General features: G+C 46.4%; 9 protein-coding genes across 9 annotated transcripts; 6 read left to right on the plus strand and 3 right to left on the minus strand.

The window, feature by feature from the left end:
• Positions 1–558: 558 nt before the first annotated feature.
• Positions 559–2557, minus strand: MGYG_01440 (lysyl-tRNA synthetase; the record flags this gene model as incomplete). The annotated part of the gene is made up of 3 exons (XM_003177314.1): positions 559–569; positions 664–2257; positions 2333–2557. 3 exons carry the CDS (start codon positions 2555–2557, stop codon positions 559–561), a joined length of 1830 nt encoding a protein of 609 aa, XP_003177362.1.
• Positions 2558–3113: 556 nt separating this feature from the next.
• On the minus strand, positions 3114–5762 carry MGYG_01441 (interferon-induced GTP-binding protein Mx1; the record flags this gene model as incomplete). Its single annotated transcript, XM_003177315.1, has 5 exons — positions 3114–3280; positions 3335–3476; positions 3549–4105; positions 4156–5670; positions 5735–5762. 5 exons carry the CDS (start codon positions 5760–5762, stop codon positions 3114–3116), a joined length of 2409 nt encoding a protein of 802 aa, XP_003177363.1.
• Positions 5763–6824: 1062 nt separating this feature from the next.
• On the plus strand, positions 6825–8326 carry MGYG_01442 (mannose-1-phosphate guanyltransferase; the record flags this gene model as incomplete). The annotated part of the gene is made up of 4 exons (XM_003177316.1): positions 6825–6851; positions 6951–7007; positions 7078–8247; positions 8300–8326. 4 exons carry the CDS (start codon positions 6825–6827, stop codon positions 8324–8326), a joined length of 1281 nt encoding a protein of 426 aa, XP_003177364.1.
• A 751-nt stretch (positions 8327–9077) lies between these two features.
• On the minus strand, positions 9078–9584 carry MGYG_01443 (Bys1 family protein; the record flags this gene model as incomplete). The annotated part of the gene is made up of 1 exon (XM_003177317.1): positions 9078–9584. One exon carries the CDS (start codon positions 9582–9584, stop codon positions 9078–9080), a length of 507 nt encoding a protein of 168 aa, XP_003177365.1.
• A 1884-nt stretch (positions 9585–11468) lies between these two features.
• On the plus strand, positions 11469–12403 carry MGYG_01444 (hypothetical protein; the record flags this gene model as incomplete). The annotated part of the gene is made up of 2 exons (XM_003177318.1): positions 11469–12234; positions 12306–12403. 2 exons carry the CDS (start codon positions 11469–11471, stop codon positions 12401–12403), a joined length of 864 nt encoding a protein of 287 aa, XP_003177366.1.
• A 287-nt stretch (positions 12404–12690) lies between these two features.
• Positions 12691–13063, plus strand: MGYG_01445 (hypothetical protein; the record flags this gene model as incomplete). The annotated part of the gene is made up of 2 exons (XM_003177319.1): positions 12691–12777; positions 12911–13063. 2 exons carry the CDS (start codon positions 12691–12693, stop codon positions 13061–13063), a joined length of 240 nt encoding a protein of 79 aa, XP_003177367.1.
• A 209-nt stretch (positions 13064–13272) lies between these two features.
• MGYG_01446 (oxidoreductase FAD/NAD(P)-binding) lies at positions 13273–15217 on the plus strand (the record flags this gene model as incomplete). Its single annotated transcript, XM_003177320.1, has 2 exons — positions 13273–13795; positions 13854–15217. 2 exons carry the CDS (start codon positions 13273–13275, stop codon positions 15215–15217), a joined length of 1887 nt encoding a protein of 628 aa, XP_003177368.1.
• Positions 15218–16484: 1267 nt separating this feature from the next.
• On the plus strand, positions 16485–17270 carry MGYG_01447 (hypothetical protein; the record flags this gene model as incomplete). The annotated part of the gene is made up of 2 exons (XM_003177321.1): positions 16485–16908; positions 16966–17270. 2 exons carry the CDS (start codon positions 16485–16487, stop codon positions 17268–17270), a joined length of 729 nt encoding a protein of 242 aa, XP_003177369.1.
• Positions 17271–17804: 534 nt separating this feature from the next.
• On the plus strand, positions 17805–18928 carry MGYG_01448 (IBR domain-containing protein; the record flags this gene model as incomplete). The annotated part of the gene is made up of 2 exons (XM_003177322.1): positions 17805–18712; positions 18835–18928. The coding sequence occupies 2 exons, from the start codon at positions 17805–17807 to the stop codon at positions 18926–18928; spliced, it is 1002 nt and encodes a 333-aa protein (XP_003177370.1).
• Between the last annotated feature and the right edge of the window lie 36 nt (positions 18929–18964).

Here is an 18964-nt window from a genome sequence, read left to right on the forward strand (position 1 = left end):
CACAGCTCTCACTACGGCATCTTCCATTAACTTTGATATTGAATAGGACATTCACTGCCAGAGTGAGTCAAGTTCAAAGGAAGAAGAACACACCAGCGGACACTTCCGCAGTGGTGTCTCTGCAGTCACTTAGCTGGTATGGAGCCTCATACTAGTGCTATATGTGATTGAATCTTCATATAGCGTTAATATAAGCTTTAAGAACTGATTTCCCTGATTTTTTTTTACTTATAAAAAGCTCCTTATGGTATCACAGCACAGCTTGGTAGGCAAAGTTCCCTAGCAGCTAAGGTAACCAGCCCTATAGGAGCTTATAAGAGAACTCCTACACCATAGCGGCATCGAGAAGGGGCCCAAGCACTCGTAATAGAAGATTGGTTGCAGGCATAGAAATGGTGGCAAGAAGGGTGAATACTCAAAAACTCCAGGTTGGAAGAATAATGCTTTTTTTATTTCATACGATTCACGGGTGAGATGTTCCTAATCCTAACTTGTTAATTGTTTATGAACCCATGGAAACATTCAAGTTCTCTAACCCAAGAGCAAAGATGAGTTGATTTATTTATGGGCTAAAAAGTGTAGAAGTTAGACATTGGACACGATCAAGAGTTGTGGTTTATCAGTTAGAAAAGAAGGGGGGATGGGAATAGTCAAGCCACTTACGAATGCCTTCAACAGGGAGAGGCTCAATACCAACGACCTCTGCAGCGAGGTGCTCCTTATCCTTTCCAGCAGTCTTGTCCTCCTTCATGAATGGGAAAGCTAGAACCTCCTTGATACTGTAGTTGTCGGTCAAGAACATTACCAGTCTGTCGATGCCCATACCCCATCCGCCAGTGGGTGGGAGACCATATTCCAAACTGGTACAGAAATTTTCATCGATCATCTGTGCTTCGTCATCACCTTGTTCCTTCTGTCTAGCTTGTTCCTCGAAGCGTAGTCTCTGGTCAAAAGGATCGTTCAACTCAGTGTAGGCGTTGACAATTTCCTTCTTGCAAACAAAGGCCTCGAATCTCTCGCACAGGCCGGGGTGGTCACGGTGATACTTGGCCAATGGAGACATCATCTGCGGGTGCCCGATAATGAACGACGGGTTGATGCACTTCTCCTCAATAAATTCACCAACCAGTTTATCGAGCATTCGGGCATTGGTGAGAGGCGGGGTACACTCAACGTTGACCTTCTTCAGCACCCTCTTCAGGAACTCATTGGTCTCCTCGGTGTGAAGTTGTTCACCTGGAGGGAATTTCTCGCCAGTGGCCTCTTCAAGAGCTGGGATCATTTCAATCTTCTTCCATGGAGCTTTCCAGTTGACATTGTACGTCTCGCCGCTCTGGGTGTGGAATACAGTCTCGTAGCCACCAGTAACGTGCTTGACAAGGCCAGAGACGAGATCCTCAGTGACATTCATAAGATCGTACACATCGGCATATGCCCAATAGAATTCACAAGTGGTAAACTCTGGGTTGTGGGTAAGGTCGATACCCTCGTTTCTGAACTGACGGCCCATCTCATAGACACGCTCGAGGCCTCCGACAATCAACATCTTGAGGTACAACTCGGGGGCAATTCGCATGAATAAGTTCATGTTGAGCTCATTGTGGTGGGTAATGAAAGGCTTAGCGGTAGCACCGCCAGCAATAGCGTTCATCATTGGAGTCTCAACCTCAACGAAGTCACGCTCATCAAAGTATCTTCTGATATAGCTGACGATCTTGGAGCGAGTAACAAAGACATTTCTGGAAGAGTCATTCATGATCAAGTCTAGATATCTCTGTCTAAATCGCTGCTCCTGGTCCTTCAGACCGTAATGCTCTGAAGGGATCTGGTGAAGACAGGGCGAGAGAAGGACGACTTGACGGGCAAAGATCGAGAGCTCCCCATCGTCACGGTTCTTCGGGTTGGTGCGGCCAGGGAATCCAACAATACCGACAATATCTCCTCTCCGTAGCTGTTCATGCTGGGCTTCGAATGGCACATCACCTGTGGCCTCCTGGGCTTGACAGGCAACCTGCACCTTCACGCCTTCTGCACGGAGGTCGTAGAAGATAAGCTTGGCTCCAGAAGAACGCTTGGTATATATTCTTCCGGCAATGCGCACTTCCTTCTCGGGCTTCTGCTCTCCCTTCTTCAGCGAGTCAAACTCCTTGAGGAACTCGCGCAGGTCATCCGTGACATGGAACTTGTGGGGGTATGGGTTAGGCTCCTTGGTCTGTCGAAGCTGGTTGACTTTGGCACTTCGGATCTCGAAATATTGCTACTCACAGGCACGATTAGCATTACTTGCTCTGTGCAACATACTGTGACGCACAATAGGATAGAAACCACTTACGTTGGGCGTGAGTTGGGATTCATCTTCCTCCTTGTTCTTCTTCTTGCCCTCTGCAGGCGCCGCAGCAGCGGCGGCAGCAGCCTTTTCAGCCTTCTTCTCTTCCAGAGCACGCTGCTTCTGCCTTCTCTTCAATTCCGACTTGGACACTTTCTCGCCGGTGACTTCGTCGAGTTGAAGGTTTGCGACAGAAGCCACCGCCTGGTCAACGGCAGCTTGGTCGGCCATGGTTCTCTAGTTATTCGACCTGCTTTATTTTTTTCTTTGGTTTCTTAGGTCTATCAGGGTCTCTCGAGCATGAACTAGCGACTCTAGGAGACAGCCCTGGTGTTTCTATTTATTGTGTAGAAAATGAATGAGTCAAAGATGCGCAAATGGCGGGGAGTTGGAGGAGTTCAAAAGTGGCCTTGCCTTTATTTTTTCTTTTTTCCGATTTTTTGCACACAAAAAGTTTCATGTCCCACCTTATTAACCGCACTGCTTTATTTCAATGGGATATCTACACGATTCGGTAGGCTGTGGATATTGTACAGGAGGGCAAGGCTGGTTAATAAGGAGAATAGCTGTATTTTGATGAGAGTGCTAGGTAACTACATCTACTTCTGTGTACTCCTTCCATCCTGAGGGTCAATTTGGTCATGCAAGGAACGTTCCCTATCAAAAACACAGCCATATCTCTTTTCAAACACATTAGACAGTCAATCGGGAAGACAGAGGCCATGGATGCCCTGTTCCTGAAGGGAAATCGATCTCAAAAGGCTCCTGGATGAGATTGCTATGCCAGTCAGGGCAAGACGGAGTTGGCGTCGCAGAAAAGGGGCTCTGGGGACTTTTCCGCGACCTTTAACCATCCTTGAGCTTTGTCGAGCTTGTCCTTTTCCTTTTGAAGGTGCATTCTTCGCACCTGTCTCTCTCGATCCTCAGCCATCAGCTCTATGCAGCGCTCGGAAGCTAGATGTGCGTTGATTAGCGAGGGAATATCGTATTTGGTAGAGGTGTTCATACCATTCTCATCCAAGATACCGAGCTTCTGCTCAATCTCTCCTCTCAGCTCATCTCGGCAGCGCATGAAGAGCTTGATATGGATACCCTGACACGTAGTGTCCACAAAGCGAGACGAAGCAATATTGTAATAAGCGCGAGACGCCTGTGATATCGAGGAAAGTTAGTGGATGAACCCCGGCACTGAGAAGAGGGGAGGATAAGCTAATGCCCTTACACTCATTATGTCCAGCTCCTTGGCGAATTCGTCTGGACCTAGATCTTTTTCTGACACCTTGTTCGGATCCATTTTAGAGGGCTTATTACCCGAAGCCTCCTGCTGTGCGTTAATCAATTTTATATATTGACGAGCCCTGGCTTCATATCGCCTAATGAAAAAGTATTCATGGGCCTCGGCTTGGCCACGCTGGAATAATGCATTTGCCATTGTAAAGGGTTTCAAGCATTCAATGTTGAACACTGATTCAGCTTGGTTGAAGTGTTCGATGCGAATGGATTCGAGGAAGTCCACGATAATGACCTTCAACTCGTCAAAGAGAGCTGTTTGCTCATATTGACCAAAAACAGAACGCATCTCATCTAGGAGCACCTCTTTCATCAAGGCGTAGGTAACTAGCAGGAACTTTTCCATCGGTTCCTCCCAGTGAGAAACACTGATTCGGTTAAGTGCTTCGACAGCATGGGGATTCCCTAGGCCAGGGACACCAGATGCATAAGTATCAGCGTTGATATCACGGATCTCGCTGAGTGTAAAAGTCCTTGGTTCTTTTGATACTGTGAGTTAGTAGCTGTAAATATTTGGATTGGATTGTTCATCGACTTACTGTGGAAATTGTCGAAATGGCCATGGACATTGAATGCCGACACATTAGGTGTGGAGCCATTAGCAATGTCTCCAACTTTCTTCTTCTTGAGGTCGCTTGTTCCGTTTGTTTGTGGCGGGTTTTTCCGCTTATGAGCCTTTGAGCTTGAAGTAGAGTCGTCTCCCTTACTCTCTGGGTTGGCTGATTCAGATGCACACGAGATAGACAGCCCAGGTCTGGAGGCACTGAGGTACTGTTGGAATTCAGAAGCAAGGATACCCCATTGTTTCAGAAAGGGGTATTTGGCGGAACCTCCATCAACATGCATTTGAACATTGTTTACGAAAGCATTAAGCTTCTGGCACAATATATAAGACACATTTGCCGATGGAGGGTTGGGTAGCTTAGCCAGCTCCTGGTCAACAAACTCCGCTTGAGTATTAATCTGTTCGATTATTTTTGGTAGGGAATCTTGAATCAGCCTCAACAGTAGCTTTGACAAAGCCGTCTGGAGACGGCGAGTACCAAATCTGTCACTGTACTCAGCTAGCTCTGTAGTCCATGGCGGATTAGAAAAGAAGCAGCCTTCGTCTATACGAGCTGTGGCATGATCAATCCTCGGATCAGGATTATTTTGTACCACGAAATAGCCATGGCCGGTTGCAAATTTTTCGCCGCGAAGTATCTCGCGCCACTGATCATACTCATTCCCATTCTTGAGCTCAACACGATCAGGCTTGGTGAGAACTCCAACAGTACGATCTCTTGCCCCTGGAATATCGCGGATGATACGTGCAGCGCTGGAATTGGTTGCATCGTCGGTCATGGGTAGGGCGAGGAGAATAATGCAATTCTGTGCTTTGATGTATTCTTTCACAAGGTTCTCTACCAAGCCAACAAGGTAGCGCTCCTCATCGAGTTCGGCAACATTGATAACACCGGGTAAGTCGTAGAAAGAAAGGTTTGGAAACCCTGGCGCAGAGATGTCTAGTCGGACAACATTTGGAGAGAATTTGACTTGGCTATAAGTGCCGTCGATCTCCTGGTCTTCCCCAGGAATAAAGTCAGTGTGGCTGCGCCCTGGGTTAAGTATAGCCAGCTGAGCCCACTTGAGGTGCTCCTGGAGCAAATTCTTGTCTGTCAGGGTCGCAAAATGAAGCTCTTCGGGATCTTGTTCAATCCAAGGACCCAATGGTCGGGCATTCGTGGCTCTCTGACTGCGGCCTGTTGCATCAAACATGTACTTCTTCGTCAAAATGAGTCGACACGTCCAAGGGTCGTCACTCTCAGACAAGTTTATCTCAAGAGGGCATCGTGTGCAGCATCCCGCACTTCTTGGGACTTTGATCTCGCTCATGCCCTCAATGAGTGAACTTTTCCCAACGCTCTGGTCGCCAACGACCACAATCTTCGGTAGCGGAAGGCCATGATTTTCGATCCCCAGATGCCGAAGATCCTGGATCTTCTTTACCATTTCTCTCATATTCTGAGAGATAAAGCCAATTGAATCATTTTTCTCCTCCGTTCCCACAGTGCCTGGAATAGCAACGATAATCATTAGTCTAACATATTGATAGCAGCAATAGGGAAGGAGCCTTACTGGGAGACGAGTGTGGTTCAGGAGCCATTTTCAAGGCACTATTGGGTTGCTTGTATCGAATTGCAGCAAAAGATGAACGCGTAGTGTTCGCGGTTCAAGACAGAAAAAACAGAACTTGATTGCTATGGCAACCCAAATGTTGCAAAGCACAGCAGCGAGAAGCCAAATCCAAGTGTGTATGTGTGGAAGAAGAGAAATGAGAAGGAAGTCCAGTTGTAAAAGTAGCAGAAAGGGCGCTATTTTAATAGCAAAACAGAATGGTAGGAGGTCGAAATCATGTAAGACAGAAATTGGTATATTGCTCCTAGAAAACAAATTATCTTTACAAAGAAGTAAAATGTAAGCATCATTCAACTTCAATCAACAGGACAAACAACACACAAGGAAAATTTTGGAAAAGCAGAAAACTCCGCCCTGCAGCTGGCCTTCTGCCATAGACCAAATAGTCCAAATGTAGTTGGAATATGTACCTATCCCTATCCATTATGCATTAAAGAACGAGAAGGAAGTCCCATTATGTCAAAATTTATGAATGCTCTATGGTATAGATAGGATGCTGGCGGTAATTAACTACCTACCTAGGTAGGTACCCCGGTAGGTAGTTAAAAGAGCCTGACTTGGTATGCCGTTAACCATCAGTAGGTTGCCCCTTTCCCAATAATAAAGACTACTAATTAAGGGGTTAGGGAGAGTAATTGACCACAGAGGAGGTGCCATTGCTAGTTATGAGATTTAACATTCAATGTCATGGATGTTGTCTTCAGCCTCCAGGTTATTTCCATCTTATCTTCATCTTATCTCCTTTTTTCCCACTCAACCTTAAAACGACCTCAAAGATAAAAGACCACGTGGTGTCACGGGAGCCCGTGGTTCACCGCCAAGGGCAGAAAGCCGAAAGGGGGATAGCTCCCTTCGGGGGCTGGCGCTTCGACCTCTTTCTACATGTTTTTGTCTGTTGATGATAGATTAAGACTCCAAAGCTGACTATCTATTTGCTTGATTTCGCTGCCACACACATATACACAGCGAGAGAGAGATCTCTTAGTCTGTTTCTTGAGGAATGCTAGCTGTGCCCACTACATCTTCAAACATGGCGTCTACAAAGGCCGTTATCTTGGTAACTAAATGCCCCATCCTTACTATAGCAACCAACCCCTCTCTTTTTGTTTACCCATATAGATCATAGCTAATGATTCTTTTTTAATGTTTGCTATAGGTCGGTGGACCATCTAGAGGAACCAGATTCAGACCTCTTTCACTGGATATGCCAAAAGTGCGTTCTCTCAGCTGCCCGCCATGCTTAGTTTGTCCCAGCAGCTGTTGAGACGCTAATAACTGTGTAGCCCCTTTTTGAAGTTGCTGGTCATCCTATCATACTGCACTGCCTGAAGGCTGTTGCTAAAGTTCCTGGTATCCGCGAGGTTATTCTCGTTGGATACTATGACGAGACCGTGTTCCGAGATTTCATCAAGTCGGCCAGTACTGAGTTTCCTCAGTTCCGCATCCAATACCTCCGCGAATACCAGGCTCTCGGCACTGCTGGAGGCCTCTACCACTTCCGAGATGCCATTCTCAAGGGTCGCCCAGAGCGTTTCTTTGTCCTCAATGCAGATGTCTGCTGCTCGTTCCCACTGGGTGAGATGCTCAAGCTCTTCGAGGAGAAGGATGCAGAGGCGGTCATACTCGGTACCCGTCTCAGTGACGATGCTGCCACCAACTTTGGCTGCATTGTCTCCGACACACACACGAAGAGAGTCCTTCACTACGTTGAGAAGCCAGAGTCACACATCTCGAACCTAATAAACTGTGGTGTCTACCTTTTTGCTACTGAGTGCATCTTCCCTTCCATCCGCAGTGCTATCAAACGCCGCACCGCCCGCCCTCGTCTACTTTCCTACCCATCATCCGAAAACCTTGAATCCTCTTACATAGCCCAAGATGATTCTACCGAAACGCCGGAGGTTTTACGTCTCGAGCAGGATATTCTTCCTGACCTCGCAGACAGCAACCGCTTCTTCGTCCATGAAACCAAGGACTTTTGGCGCCAAATCAAGACTGCAGGCTCCGCTGTCCCAGCCAATGCTCTTTACCTCCAAAAGGCCTTCCAGTCCGGCTCTGAAGAGCTCGCTCCCCCCTCCGCTTCGATTGTTCCACCAGTTTACATTCACCCATCCGCCACTGTCGATCCCACCGCCAAGCTTGGACCAAATGTCTCCGTTGGCGCACGAGCTGTTGTTGGCCCGGGCGTTCGCATCAAGGAGTCCATCGTCCTTGAAGATGTTGAGATCAAGCACGATGCGTGCATTTTGTACTCCATCATTGGATGGAGCAGCCGCGTAGGTGCCTGGGCTCGTGTCGAAGGCACCCCCACCCCAGCTGGTAGCCATTCCACTACCATCATTAAGAACGGCGTCAAGGTCCAAAGCATCACCATCTTGGGCAAGGAGTGTGGTGTTGGCGATGAAGTTCATGTCCAGAACTGCGTTTGCCTACCCTTCAAAGAGCTTAAGCGGGTATGTTTACCTCTTCACTTAGTTGCATTGCTTAGTCTAACTTTCTCTATAGGATGTTGCAAATGAAGTCATCATGTAGGCTTCTCATGAGTACATCATTAGCTTATGCGTCTTATCTTCTGTGGAAAATCTTCTTAAAATAATGGTCAAAAAAATGAATGTCTAATGTGTGACTTCACTACCTCGGTTTTGAATTACTCGCTTAATCTGTCTTATGTCTATGATGCGATACCGAATTAAATGATATACCATGCAACCGAAATATTATCCGTGATTTCATATAGCTTTGCATAGCATTGGAGTGTTGCTGGCCGTAACACACGCCACCTGAAACTCTACTTGTCATTGGATATTCTCTGAAACCATTGAACTTCATGACCCAGTCATTCTCGCACATTATCACCGTAATTCCACAGAATGTGTTTCCCCGTCTCTCTTGCAATACTTATATATTTTCAATCTAGCATGGAATAGCAAGATGAGCGCCTGAACCAGCATGTATGGTTGGTTTGAGATGAATCAGGTATGACAGGCTTCAACTAGAGGATGCACTAAAACTATAAATAGGACATGTTTAGAGTTGTAAAATATTCGTGAAAGTAGTAAGTTATTATTCTCAGTTTATGATTATATACTGTAACAATGCAAAGACATGGTGCCTGGAACCTCAGGTATGTACGTAACATAAATGGTCATGTAGAATCATCATTCAATAGATCAGGCGATTGACAGCGCCTTCATCAATTTCCAAATCCAGTCATTATAGTGATGCTTGGTAAAAGTTAGTCTTCATTCATAGACAGTGTCTGAACGTGGTGGGAGAATTATGATCAATACATACTGATCCAGTAACTTATTTTGGTGGGCTGGGCGCAGAGAGTAAGGGTGATATCGGCGTCTCTCTGGCAGGCAGAAGTGAACTTCTGGCCGGCTGGTGGGACACCGTTTGGCCACCAGATATCAGGGCAGTTGGGGTTAGACGTAGAGACGAGAAGGCCGCTGGTTCCGGCAAAGGCATCACCGAAGACATCAGAGAGATCGTAAAAAGTGTTGGTGTTGGTCAAGGTGTAGGCGAAGATGGTCTGGGGAGAGCCGTTGTAGATACCATCCTTGGCGCGAGTAATCTTTAGGGCAATGCCTCCGCTGACTGGGTCGTATCTGAATTGTTCAGAGTATGTGTGTCCAGGGGTGATGGTCTGCTGGGGGCCAACAGAGCTACCGACGGACCAGAGATAGGCATTGTTGTCACAGTGGTTTTCAACAATGGCGTGGCCAACGGCAGCAGTGAATGGGGTAATGGCCGCAATGGCAGTGAGGGCAATAGCTTTGAACTGCATATTGATGGATTGTGTTTGGTCAAGTGGTTGGGGAAAGATACTGTTGTTGCTTGAATTTGAGAAGTGGAAGTTGATGGTAAAATTAAATGGATAGATCAAAGGGAGTTGAACAGTATATTTATACCTTTGGTGAGGAACTCCATGGGAAGGGCATCTGGCAATTGATGTCTTAGATTGCTTCCTGGCTTCTCAATAATTCGTGAGCTATACGAAGTCGAATGGCAAGACGAAAGGATCGCACTGCCACTGATCCACCAGTACCATTGGTTTAAAGCAGCTCATATCTGAGTCAGGGTATACCCAATATCTAGGTTAACCTTTGTTCTAGTCCCGGAGGAGTCTTTCTGTTTCCCAAGGTATGAAAGAGGAATGTAACTATACACATTATCTGCATGGTAGATTGACAGGCCAGTCCCTGCCCTGGCTGATGGGCGAAAAGACGTGGATCATGTCATAATTTCTTCGGATAATATGTTCTCCTAGCAGCAACAAACGCACATATTACTTTAACATTAAGTAATATGGACGATTAACCATCTTCCGGTAGACCTATTCACTCCGCACTCCGCATTCCGCAAGTGTCCGGAAATAGGATTGGGGTTAAAGCCGGCCGTTGGAGAGGTTTCAGATCAAAAGTAACCACGTTTAGTGCCCTGCAAGATGAGCAGACAACTGAGGTGACATTCATTGAATGCTACCTTGTTCTTTGCAGCGTGCATAATTCCTTGCTGCTCAAGTAGTATGTCTCGTCTCGCCTTGCCGTCAACAGAGATATTTGTTTTGCAAAGAAGTACTCCGTACGCAAGACTCCACTTCGGAAATACATAGCTGTTCACAGCTCAGAGCAGCTGCGTCTCTGAGGTCTATCAACCAAATGCAACCAACAGAACCCGCGAGGTAAACATGTTGAAAGTAGGTCAGGCCAGAGTTGCAGCAAACCCATCCAACATCCGCTATCAAGCCGGTGGAGCCCGTTGTAAGACACCAAAGGATAGAAGGATTATCATGGACGAGAGAGAGAGTTCTGTGTCTGGACTTCACCTGCGGCAAAGTCGGGTGGAAAGCTGGTGTTGGCTTTTGCTAGGATGTCGATCACAAAGCCAGTCACCATAAAGCAAACTAGCGAGCAGACAAGTCAGCAACTTGCAATTAAGGACAGGAAAATGTCTTAAAATACGAAACCCTTGAACAATGGGCACAGCTATCGTAGCATTCCTGCATTGCTAGTTAAAACTTAGGCGTTTCGCCGGCCACCACCAGGGAGGAACCATGGGACTCTGCCAGACCCCGGAGATAGAGCTCGATCGTGTTTCTATTATTAGTTAGCTGTCCTGGCGATCCATCTGAAGTTTTTCGGTCCGTCTTTTAGGGAGCTACCCAGGCGCGGATGGTGATATGAGGAAGCCTTGTCTCTTTAACTAGTTAATTGGAATCTAACCGGTAGAGGGAAAGCGGCAGAGGTAGTATAGGTACCTAGGTGCTCCGTATCTCAGGCGGTCGGATGGCCAGGGCCATGGTGCCTTGCCAGTTGGGAATCAAACCAGCGGAGTCCTATACCCGGTGCAGCATCGTCTAAATTGCTTCTTACCAGGATGATGTCCCTCTTCTCTCTTCTTCTCGTCCTCTCTGCTCCGTCCATCCGTCTTTCCGCCATGCGACAAGTAGGGATGCTGGTTGATGGGTCGCGGACTTCGTTTTCGGTGTATTAGCCTCTTGTCACTTCGTGTTTGCGGGGATGACGTCAGAGTGCGGTGGTTATGAGGCTCAGCCTCGTCTTCTCTCTCGGTTTCTGTTCTGACCAAAGTGCTCCGTAGAAGAGCTTGAGAAGTTGTCAGATGGAGTGCAGCATTCGATGAAAGGCCTGCAGTCGGATACATGCAAATGATGAGTACTGGCCAGCCATACCCCCCGAAGTCTGAGATGCCTTCGTCCTCGCCACCTGCCTACGAGGATGTAGCAGGTGGAGGTACTCAGGCTTCAGCCCCAAGACCCCAGCAGAGATCCAGCGGTGCAGTGACACTGACTATACATGGCAAGGAAATATACTCTTCTGCCAGCCCCGACGGTCAGCCAGTCTACAGCTTAACTCATGCTCTGGATGGCCACGAGTTGAACCAGTATGGTGTTTTGTTAACACGTATTGAACAACGGACGGTCTCTTCATCTTCCCTGGGTGTGCCGACCACCAAGATTGCTAGGCGCGATGTCTTTGCTCTTCGTGATGCACCAGTTCTTCACATTGGACATGCTCGCTACGAGATAGATGGTCGACGATACTTATCAGACAAGAGAGGCAAGATGAGCAGGTCTTCCTATGGTGTTGGATCCGGGTGGACTGCCTGGGGTAAAGGATTACCATCCTTCTACCTCCAGCGATCAGAGAGCGGCAATGCTGCCAAAGTCGGTGAGACAACCGACTCGTCCTTCTATGAATGGCGTGAAAAGGAGAACGGTCCGTTGATAGCCATGGAGACACGGAGGCGCTGGGATATGAAGAACAAAGTCGAGGCATCCTCACCCCGGCTAGATTTGATGAAGAGCTGGGATGCTTTCGATAGGGAGTATTTGGACTTCATGGTTGCGGCATGGTGCATGCACAACTGGAGAGAGGCGAAAGACATCACCAAGGAGCCCATAACGTGGGATGAGTGTGAGTTGTGCTATCATATTTCATTACCATCAGTGTTATGAGTCCTTGTTTTTCTGACCTTTATATAATAGTCAAAGAACAAGCCCGAGTCACTGCTGCGAAGAGGAAACAGACTTTAACTGGCGGAGGTCGGCCGACCGCCTTTGGGTTTGCTGGAGTTGCAATATGATAGGTGACATCCGGCTACTGTCCCGATGACCTCGTGTAAATCCTTACATACAGGTGTGTACATTCAGATGTGGTTGACTGCTTCCACTTTGTTAGATACCCATGCATCCTTCCTTCCTGCATTTTTTGAAACCTCCAAGTGGAAAGCTTTGGTATATGTACATATTGCATAATTATTCCGATGTGCCTGATCTTTTTGAGTCGGTCCATATCATATAACTACTTACTTAGTGACAATACTGCTAAGTGGAAGATCCCATCCATAGACTCCTCCTCAACGGAGAGGACATGCCCTTTAATAATCAAGCGTTGTCATCTCTAGTATTAGGCTTAGTTAAGTATCGTGAGAAGGCCGTCGTTTGGTCGCGAGCAAAGGTAAGTAATTTGAGGCTGTTGATCTAAAGAATACATCGATTCACTAAATCGACTGAGATTAGGTTCGATCAGGAAGGGCCCAATGATAACCGAGGTTTGTTTCCTAGTTAACTAACTCTAACTAACTAACTAGGTACCTAGGTATTGCATAATCAATGGTCGAACAGCAGGGGAAGTTATTCTGTGGCAAACCATCGTGATTATAAATCAACCTACAGCGTCGCTCTTAACGGACAGCGATGATATTTGGAATCATCAAATTCTCATTCAACTCGAAGATATCTAACCTGATTTATAATATGGGAAATTCTTTCAGTAGGCATAGTTAGCCTAGTGATGTTGAGTGATGAAATCAGCGCGTTCAAGTATCCTTACTTTTACCTCTGCGTTTAGATACCCCGATGAGTAGCTTGTCATGAAATTAATCTAACAATCACTATACCATACAAATCACGCACTTTTTTAACATATAAGTTGATACATAATATTTATATTATGGCCTTTGTACTAGCTGGAGAGGTGCAGTGGCATGAGGGAGAGAAGAAAATGCATCAACTTATGCATGTCCCCTATGAGGAGAACCCTACGGCAGCTTTCTTGAGCCCAGGCGCAGCTGCACTGGCCCAAAGATGCCCTCTACTTGCATTAGGGACGTTGGATAAACAAGGCCGCCCATGGAGTACAATATGGGGTGGACAGGCTGGATTCGTTGGCCCAGTTGCTCAATCCATCATCGGAATAAGGAATGTTATTGATGGAACTCATGATCCCGTTGCAGAAACATTACTCGGCGGTGAGTTGGCGGGCACCATTGTCAAAGAGCCCTTGCCGGGAAGACTGATGTCTGCACTGCCCATTGACATGGAGAATAGAAGGCGTGTCAAGTTAATGGGGCGGATGGTGGCAGGCTCCATGGAAGAGGATTTTCCAGAGGTCCCTGAGGACAGAAACATAAATGACAGCAACATGGGAAAGGCTGCTCAAGTACAGCTAGTCATGAAAGTTGAAGGAAGCTTAGGTGAGATAATAGTCAACTCCATTTACGTTCTTATAACAACTTACTGACTTGTCTGAAGGCAATTGTCCCAAATACATCAATAAGAAACGCATCACACCAGCAAAACCTTGCCCGAAACTCATATCTGATTCACCCCAGCTTCCTCAGGGGGCACTTGACCTACTTAACCGAATAGATACCCTCTTCGTGGCCAGCTCCCATGCAAATGATTCTATGGACTCTAATATCCGTGGTGGCCCACCAGGCTTTGTTCGGGTTCTCTCCAATGATAATACGGGTGCTGTCATAGTATATCCAGAGTACTCAGGGAACCGTTTATACCAGACCCTTGGCAACCTCCAAACCACTCCACTTGCTGGTTATGCGTTTCCTGATTTTGAACTAGGGCACATTTTATACATTACAGGGAAGACCGAGGTTCTGGTAGGAAACGAGGCAGCAAAGATGCTTCCCAGATCAAATCTTGCTGTCAAAGTCAGCATCACTGCCGCTAGATATGTGGAAAATGGCATTTCATTTCGCGGGGAGGCAATGCAGCGGTCCCCTTACAATCCGGAGGTACGGTATCTGACCTCTGAGAAGCCAGCCCCTGGTAGCCAACTCCCAGATGATGCAGACACACGCGTCACTTTGGTAAAAAAAGACGTGATAACGCCTACTATTAGTCGATTTCGATTCAAGGCGTCTGATCCGTCAATGGTTCTCAGATGGATTCCTGGCCAGTATGCCACTGTCTCATTCAGAGATGAGCTTGACATGGGATATAGCCATATGAGAGATGATGACCCAACAAGTATCAATGATGACTATATTCGCACGTTCACAGTGTCATCATACCCTGGACGCAACCTTGCCAAAAATGAATTCGAAATCACGGTCAGAAAAAAAGGAAATGCTACCAGCCATCTATTTAGAGCCAGCGAAAGAAGTGGGTTGGAACTATCGCTTCGTGGGTTTGATGGGAGCTTTCGATTTGAGAGTCCCGAATCGAACCAAAACGTTGGCCATGATAATTCCATTCTTCCCTTCATTGCCGGCGGTATAGGAATTACTCCTGTCCTTGCGCAACTCCCCGATATTGACACGTCCCGGCTAAAGCTTTTATGGTCTGTGTCACTCAAAGATATCGGGCTTGTGTATGACGTTTTTGAACAATTCCCTACTCTACCAAATAGCACGACCTTATTCCTCACATCCGGCTCTCCAACCCCAGAAAGTGACATGGATGAAAATGATAAGAAGGCACTTGACTCGGTAATTTCTTCAGGGGCGAAAATAGAGCGCCGTCGATTGATACAAGAAGACCTGTCTGCTGTACCTGATGCTAGTGTCTGGTACCTTTGTGCGGGAACCGGGTTAAAGACGGCCGCTACCAATTGGCTGACAGGGAAAAAGCTTTTCTATGAAGATTTCAACTATTAAATTTGGATTCCATAGTTATACAACAATATTTATTCCTGTCAGCTGGTCCCTGACGAAAAGCATTGCTTCTGCTGTGCTCCTTCAGCATATATCTGTCCCTTGCCAGAAATTGACAAGTTTAAAAACAAACCGATTGAATATGTAAGAGAATCGCATGTTCAAGGTGATAAGGTGTCAAGACCTTTTCAATGACACTGTCTGCAATTCACCCACTTTGCCAATCAGGATGATACATAGCCTTTATATATTCCCAGTATGCTGGATAAAATCCGGCCATCTCCCAGTCTACGATACCAACAACCTTATCTCCCTGAACAAGTATGTTTCGGGGGGCCAAATCGGAATGAGTAAGAAAGATTTCATGTGCGGGTAGCACATTCACGAATCTTGCGACACGTTCTGACCAAGTGTTATCCTGCGCAAGCTTCATCGCCCTAATAAGTCCCTTGTTAAATTCTTGTTCGTTGTTGTAAGGGCCGAAACCACAATAATCATCGCAAAATACTGGATGTTGCATGAGGTTCGATCTATTGATTGCTAGAGCCCAGCTTGTACGCTAACACAACATCAACTAAATATTAGGTAGCTATTCTAAACACTAATAGAGATAAATCTAGCTAGTAATACTACTCACCATATAAAATGCAGGTAAAGTATACTAATGCTAATCTATATCCTCATCTTCATTCTTATCTTTATCTTTATCATCAACCTACAATTCAATTCTTTCTATAGTTAACTAGTTATCCAATTCTATTTGCCAATCACCCCTCCATTCAGACGCATTATAGGCCAGTTTTCCCTTTCTACTAATATTATAGAAGGTAGTTCTAGCCTGGCAGCCATTACTTAGCTCCAAGGCTACTCTATTAAAATATGAATACGTTAGCGGGAAATGCCTGTTCCGAGCATGTAATGTTGGTTGAGCTTGCGGAACCCAGCGCAGGCAGGGTCTTAGTTAGGCCCCGTTAACCTTAGCGCCGCTCCATGACGCCAAAGGCGCTGCCTAGCGGAACGTCGATAACTAAAATAGATAAAACATCGCCAGATCCCGCAAGCAACCAGCAACATAGCAACTGACATCTTACACACAAAACTCAACTAAGAGTCAGGAAAAATATCAGCCACTTCCTTTGCTATATATACGTCTTGTGTATGCTAGATATCCACAATGGCTTCTTATGAAGGTCTGTTCTCTACCCAGCCCTCGCGGGGCTGATGCTTGCCTTCCCCTACCCCAATCTGGCTCTCTCTAGGAGCTTAGAATATGCCAATGTACATCCATCAGAAGCTAATAACCATCACAGTCGAGCATCCCACAACGGGTGATAATAGTTCCTCTACAAATAATTCTAGACAATCAGGCTCTCGTCGCTCAGCTCGTCCTGACCTCTCTACATTCTTCGCCACGCTCAATGAAATCAGTCCCAACCAAGGCGACGAAAGGACACGGCCCTACGCAGTTCCAGTACCAGGAGATGTAAGCGCTGCTTTCAGATCCCTTGCTGAGGCATTTGACGTGATGAGGCGCAGCGGGGATAATGCGCCGCTACCAGTCTACGACGGACGAGACCCCGAAATGCCGGACGCCGGACAAGGACAATTGATAGAAGAGATGATTCGGGCCCTATTACAAGATGCAGAGGCCCCTCCACGAGAGGTCGAAGGAGTATCGGATGAGTTCTGCGATAGTATGTGTGGTACTTCTGCCGGACTGCAAATAACTACTTACCATATGCCTTGTATAGTGCTTGACCGCGTTCCCAAGTTGAAACTGAAAGAATCCCAAACATGCCCAATATGCAATAACCCGTTCCTAGAAGATTCACATCCTCTCGTTGTGAGATTACCCTGCCATACATCGCATATATTCGATTTAGAGTGCGTACGCCCATGGCTACGACTGAGAGGGACATGCCCCCTTGACAGAACAGATTTCGGAAAAAAGGAACGCCAGAAAGAAAACGAGAGGATAGAAAGACTTATGAAGAAGTCTAGCGGGCTTAATGATGATGAGGAGGAGGAGGAGGAGTGGGATGGCATGTATGCGTAAGGACTTGGATTCACCAGGCAAAAGGGGAGATCCCTCTCAATATCCGTCAGATATGCTACAACTGAGGTCCCTTTTTCCCTGGAAACACATTTATTTACACCCCAGTTGCATTTCTTTCCAACCAAATAGCCCATGCATACCCTATATTCAAGAATATGGTCTCCCCTAGCTACCTTCCTACGCCATCAATGGCGCATGCGGATATTTCTATGCTCGTTTTAACTTGATTCTAATCTTCTGGCTGCTATGTTTTTGGAAGAAATTGAGAACAGGCGGATCGACAAGTGAGTTAGTTACCTGCTGTTTAGGTCAATATCCTTGAAAGCCATAAACCAGAGCCTCAGAGCTTTGTTTTCATACCCATTTCAATTGATATCCCCGTTTTGATTGACGGAATTCTCCTACCTGCCCACATAAAAGAAATCTTTTCTCACTGGAATAAACATTTCTGCGCAATCCGACTCTGCCTAGTAGCCCTTTGAAGAAAAAAACAGACAGGGAACTTTGATATGGCTATACCGGCCGCCCAGCAAGATGTCCTACAGCAATCTTGAAGGCCTCGATCCAGCGATTGCTAGGCTGATAATTCAGCTTCAACTTGACGACTTGCAAGAAATCAAAGTGCAGTCTAAAGGCGAAACTCATGACGGAGAATTAGCTGATCCCGATTTATCACTGGAGCTTTATAGCGATGAGCTCTCTAAGTCAGCCAATCTACTCAGAGATACATTGTTAACAAGGAGCATCGCAACTGCAATCCACAGTGATCAAGATACCTTACGAGATTTCCTCAAAGTCGAGCACCAATCATACCAGGACCGCCAGCTAGCGCGCCATCGAGGGGAAACGAATTTCTACTCCAAAGAGCTGTCTTTCAAAGTCCGTCATAGTGTGACATGTAAATCGCTGCCTTTGTCGTCTATTAGATCCCAAAAATATCCTCCCTCTGAAGCATTGGCATGCGGAATATGCTTTAAACAAGTCCGGGCTTTTGAATTTACGCGTCTTTCATGCAGCCATTTAGCGTGCTCCGAATGTCTTCAAAAGCTGTTCCGGGAATTCTTATTTGGTGATGCACAATTCCCACCCCAATGTTGCGCCCAACACATCATATTCGAGCAGATTGCAAGATTCCTAACTCCAAACCTTGCTACATCTTTCCTAAAGCAAAAGGCCCAATTCGACGCTGATGATAGGACGTGCTGCTCTACGCCTTATTGTTCCAGAGCCATACCTTCCAAAAACATTGAAGGCAGACGTGCTACATGTCCATACTGCAATACAGTTACCTGCGCAGTTTGCAAATCTGAATCTCATGAGGGGGATTGTCCCGACAATGCCACACTCCCCACGGCCGTCAGCCCGGGTACGAGGAGTAAACGGCTACGATGCTACCTCTGTAGCAATTTTGTTGAGTTGGCTCCTGGGCGGGATCATAAAACGTGAGAATATATATTCCCCTATTCCGTTGCCTCTATACTAATAAAACACTTTTTATCGCCCTCAGATGTCCCTGTACCCCCTAGATCCGCAAGTTTTCCAATGTCAGCTGCAATAGATAAAGATCCTTTCGAATATCGAAACGAAAACCAGATTATGGGAAAGGCGAATTGGGTAAGTCGTCAACCAAAATAAGAGAAGTGGCAGGAGCAAAATGAATCTATTGTATGGGCCCTAATCGAGATATTATAGAG

The sequence above is a fragment of the Nannizzia gypsea genome, genomic scaffold (genome assembly GCF_000150975.2).
Source record: "Nannizzia gypsea CBS 118893 supercont1.1 genomic scaffold, whole genome shotgun sequence".
NCBI classification, from domain to species: Eukaryota; Fungi; Ascomycota; class Eurotiomycetes; order Onygenales; family Arthrodermataceae; genus Nannizzia; species Nannizzia gypsea.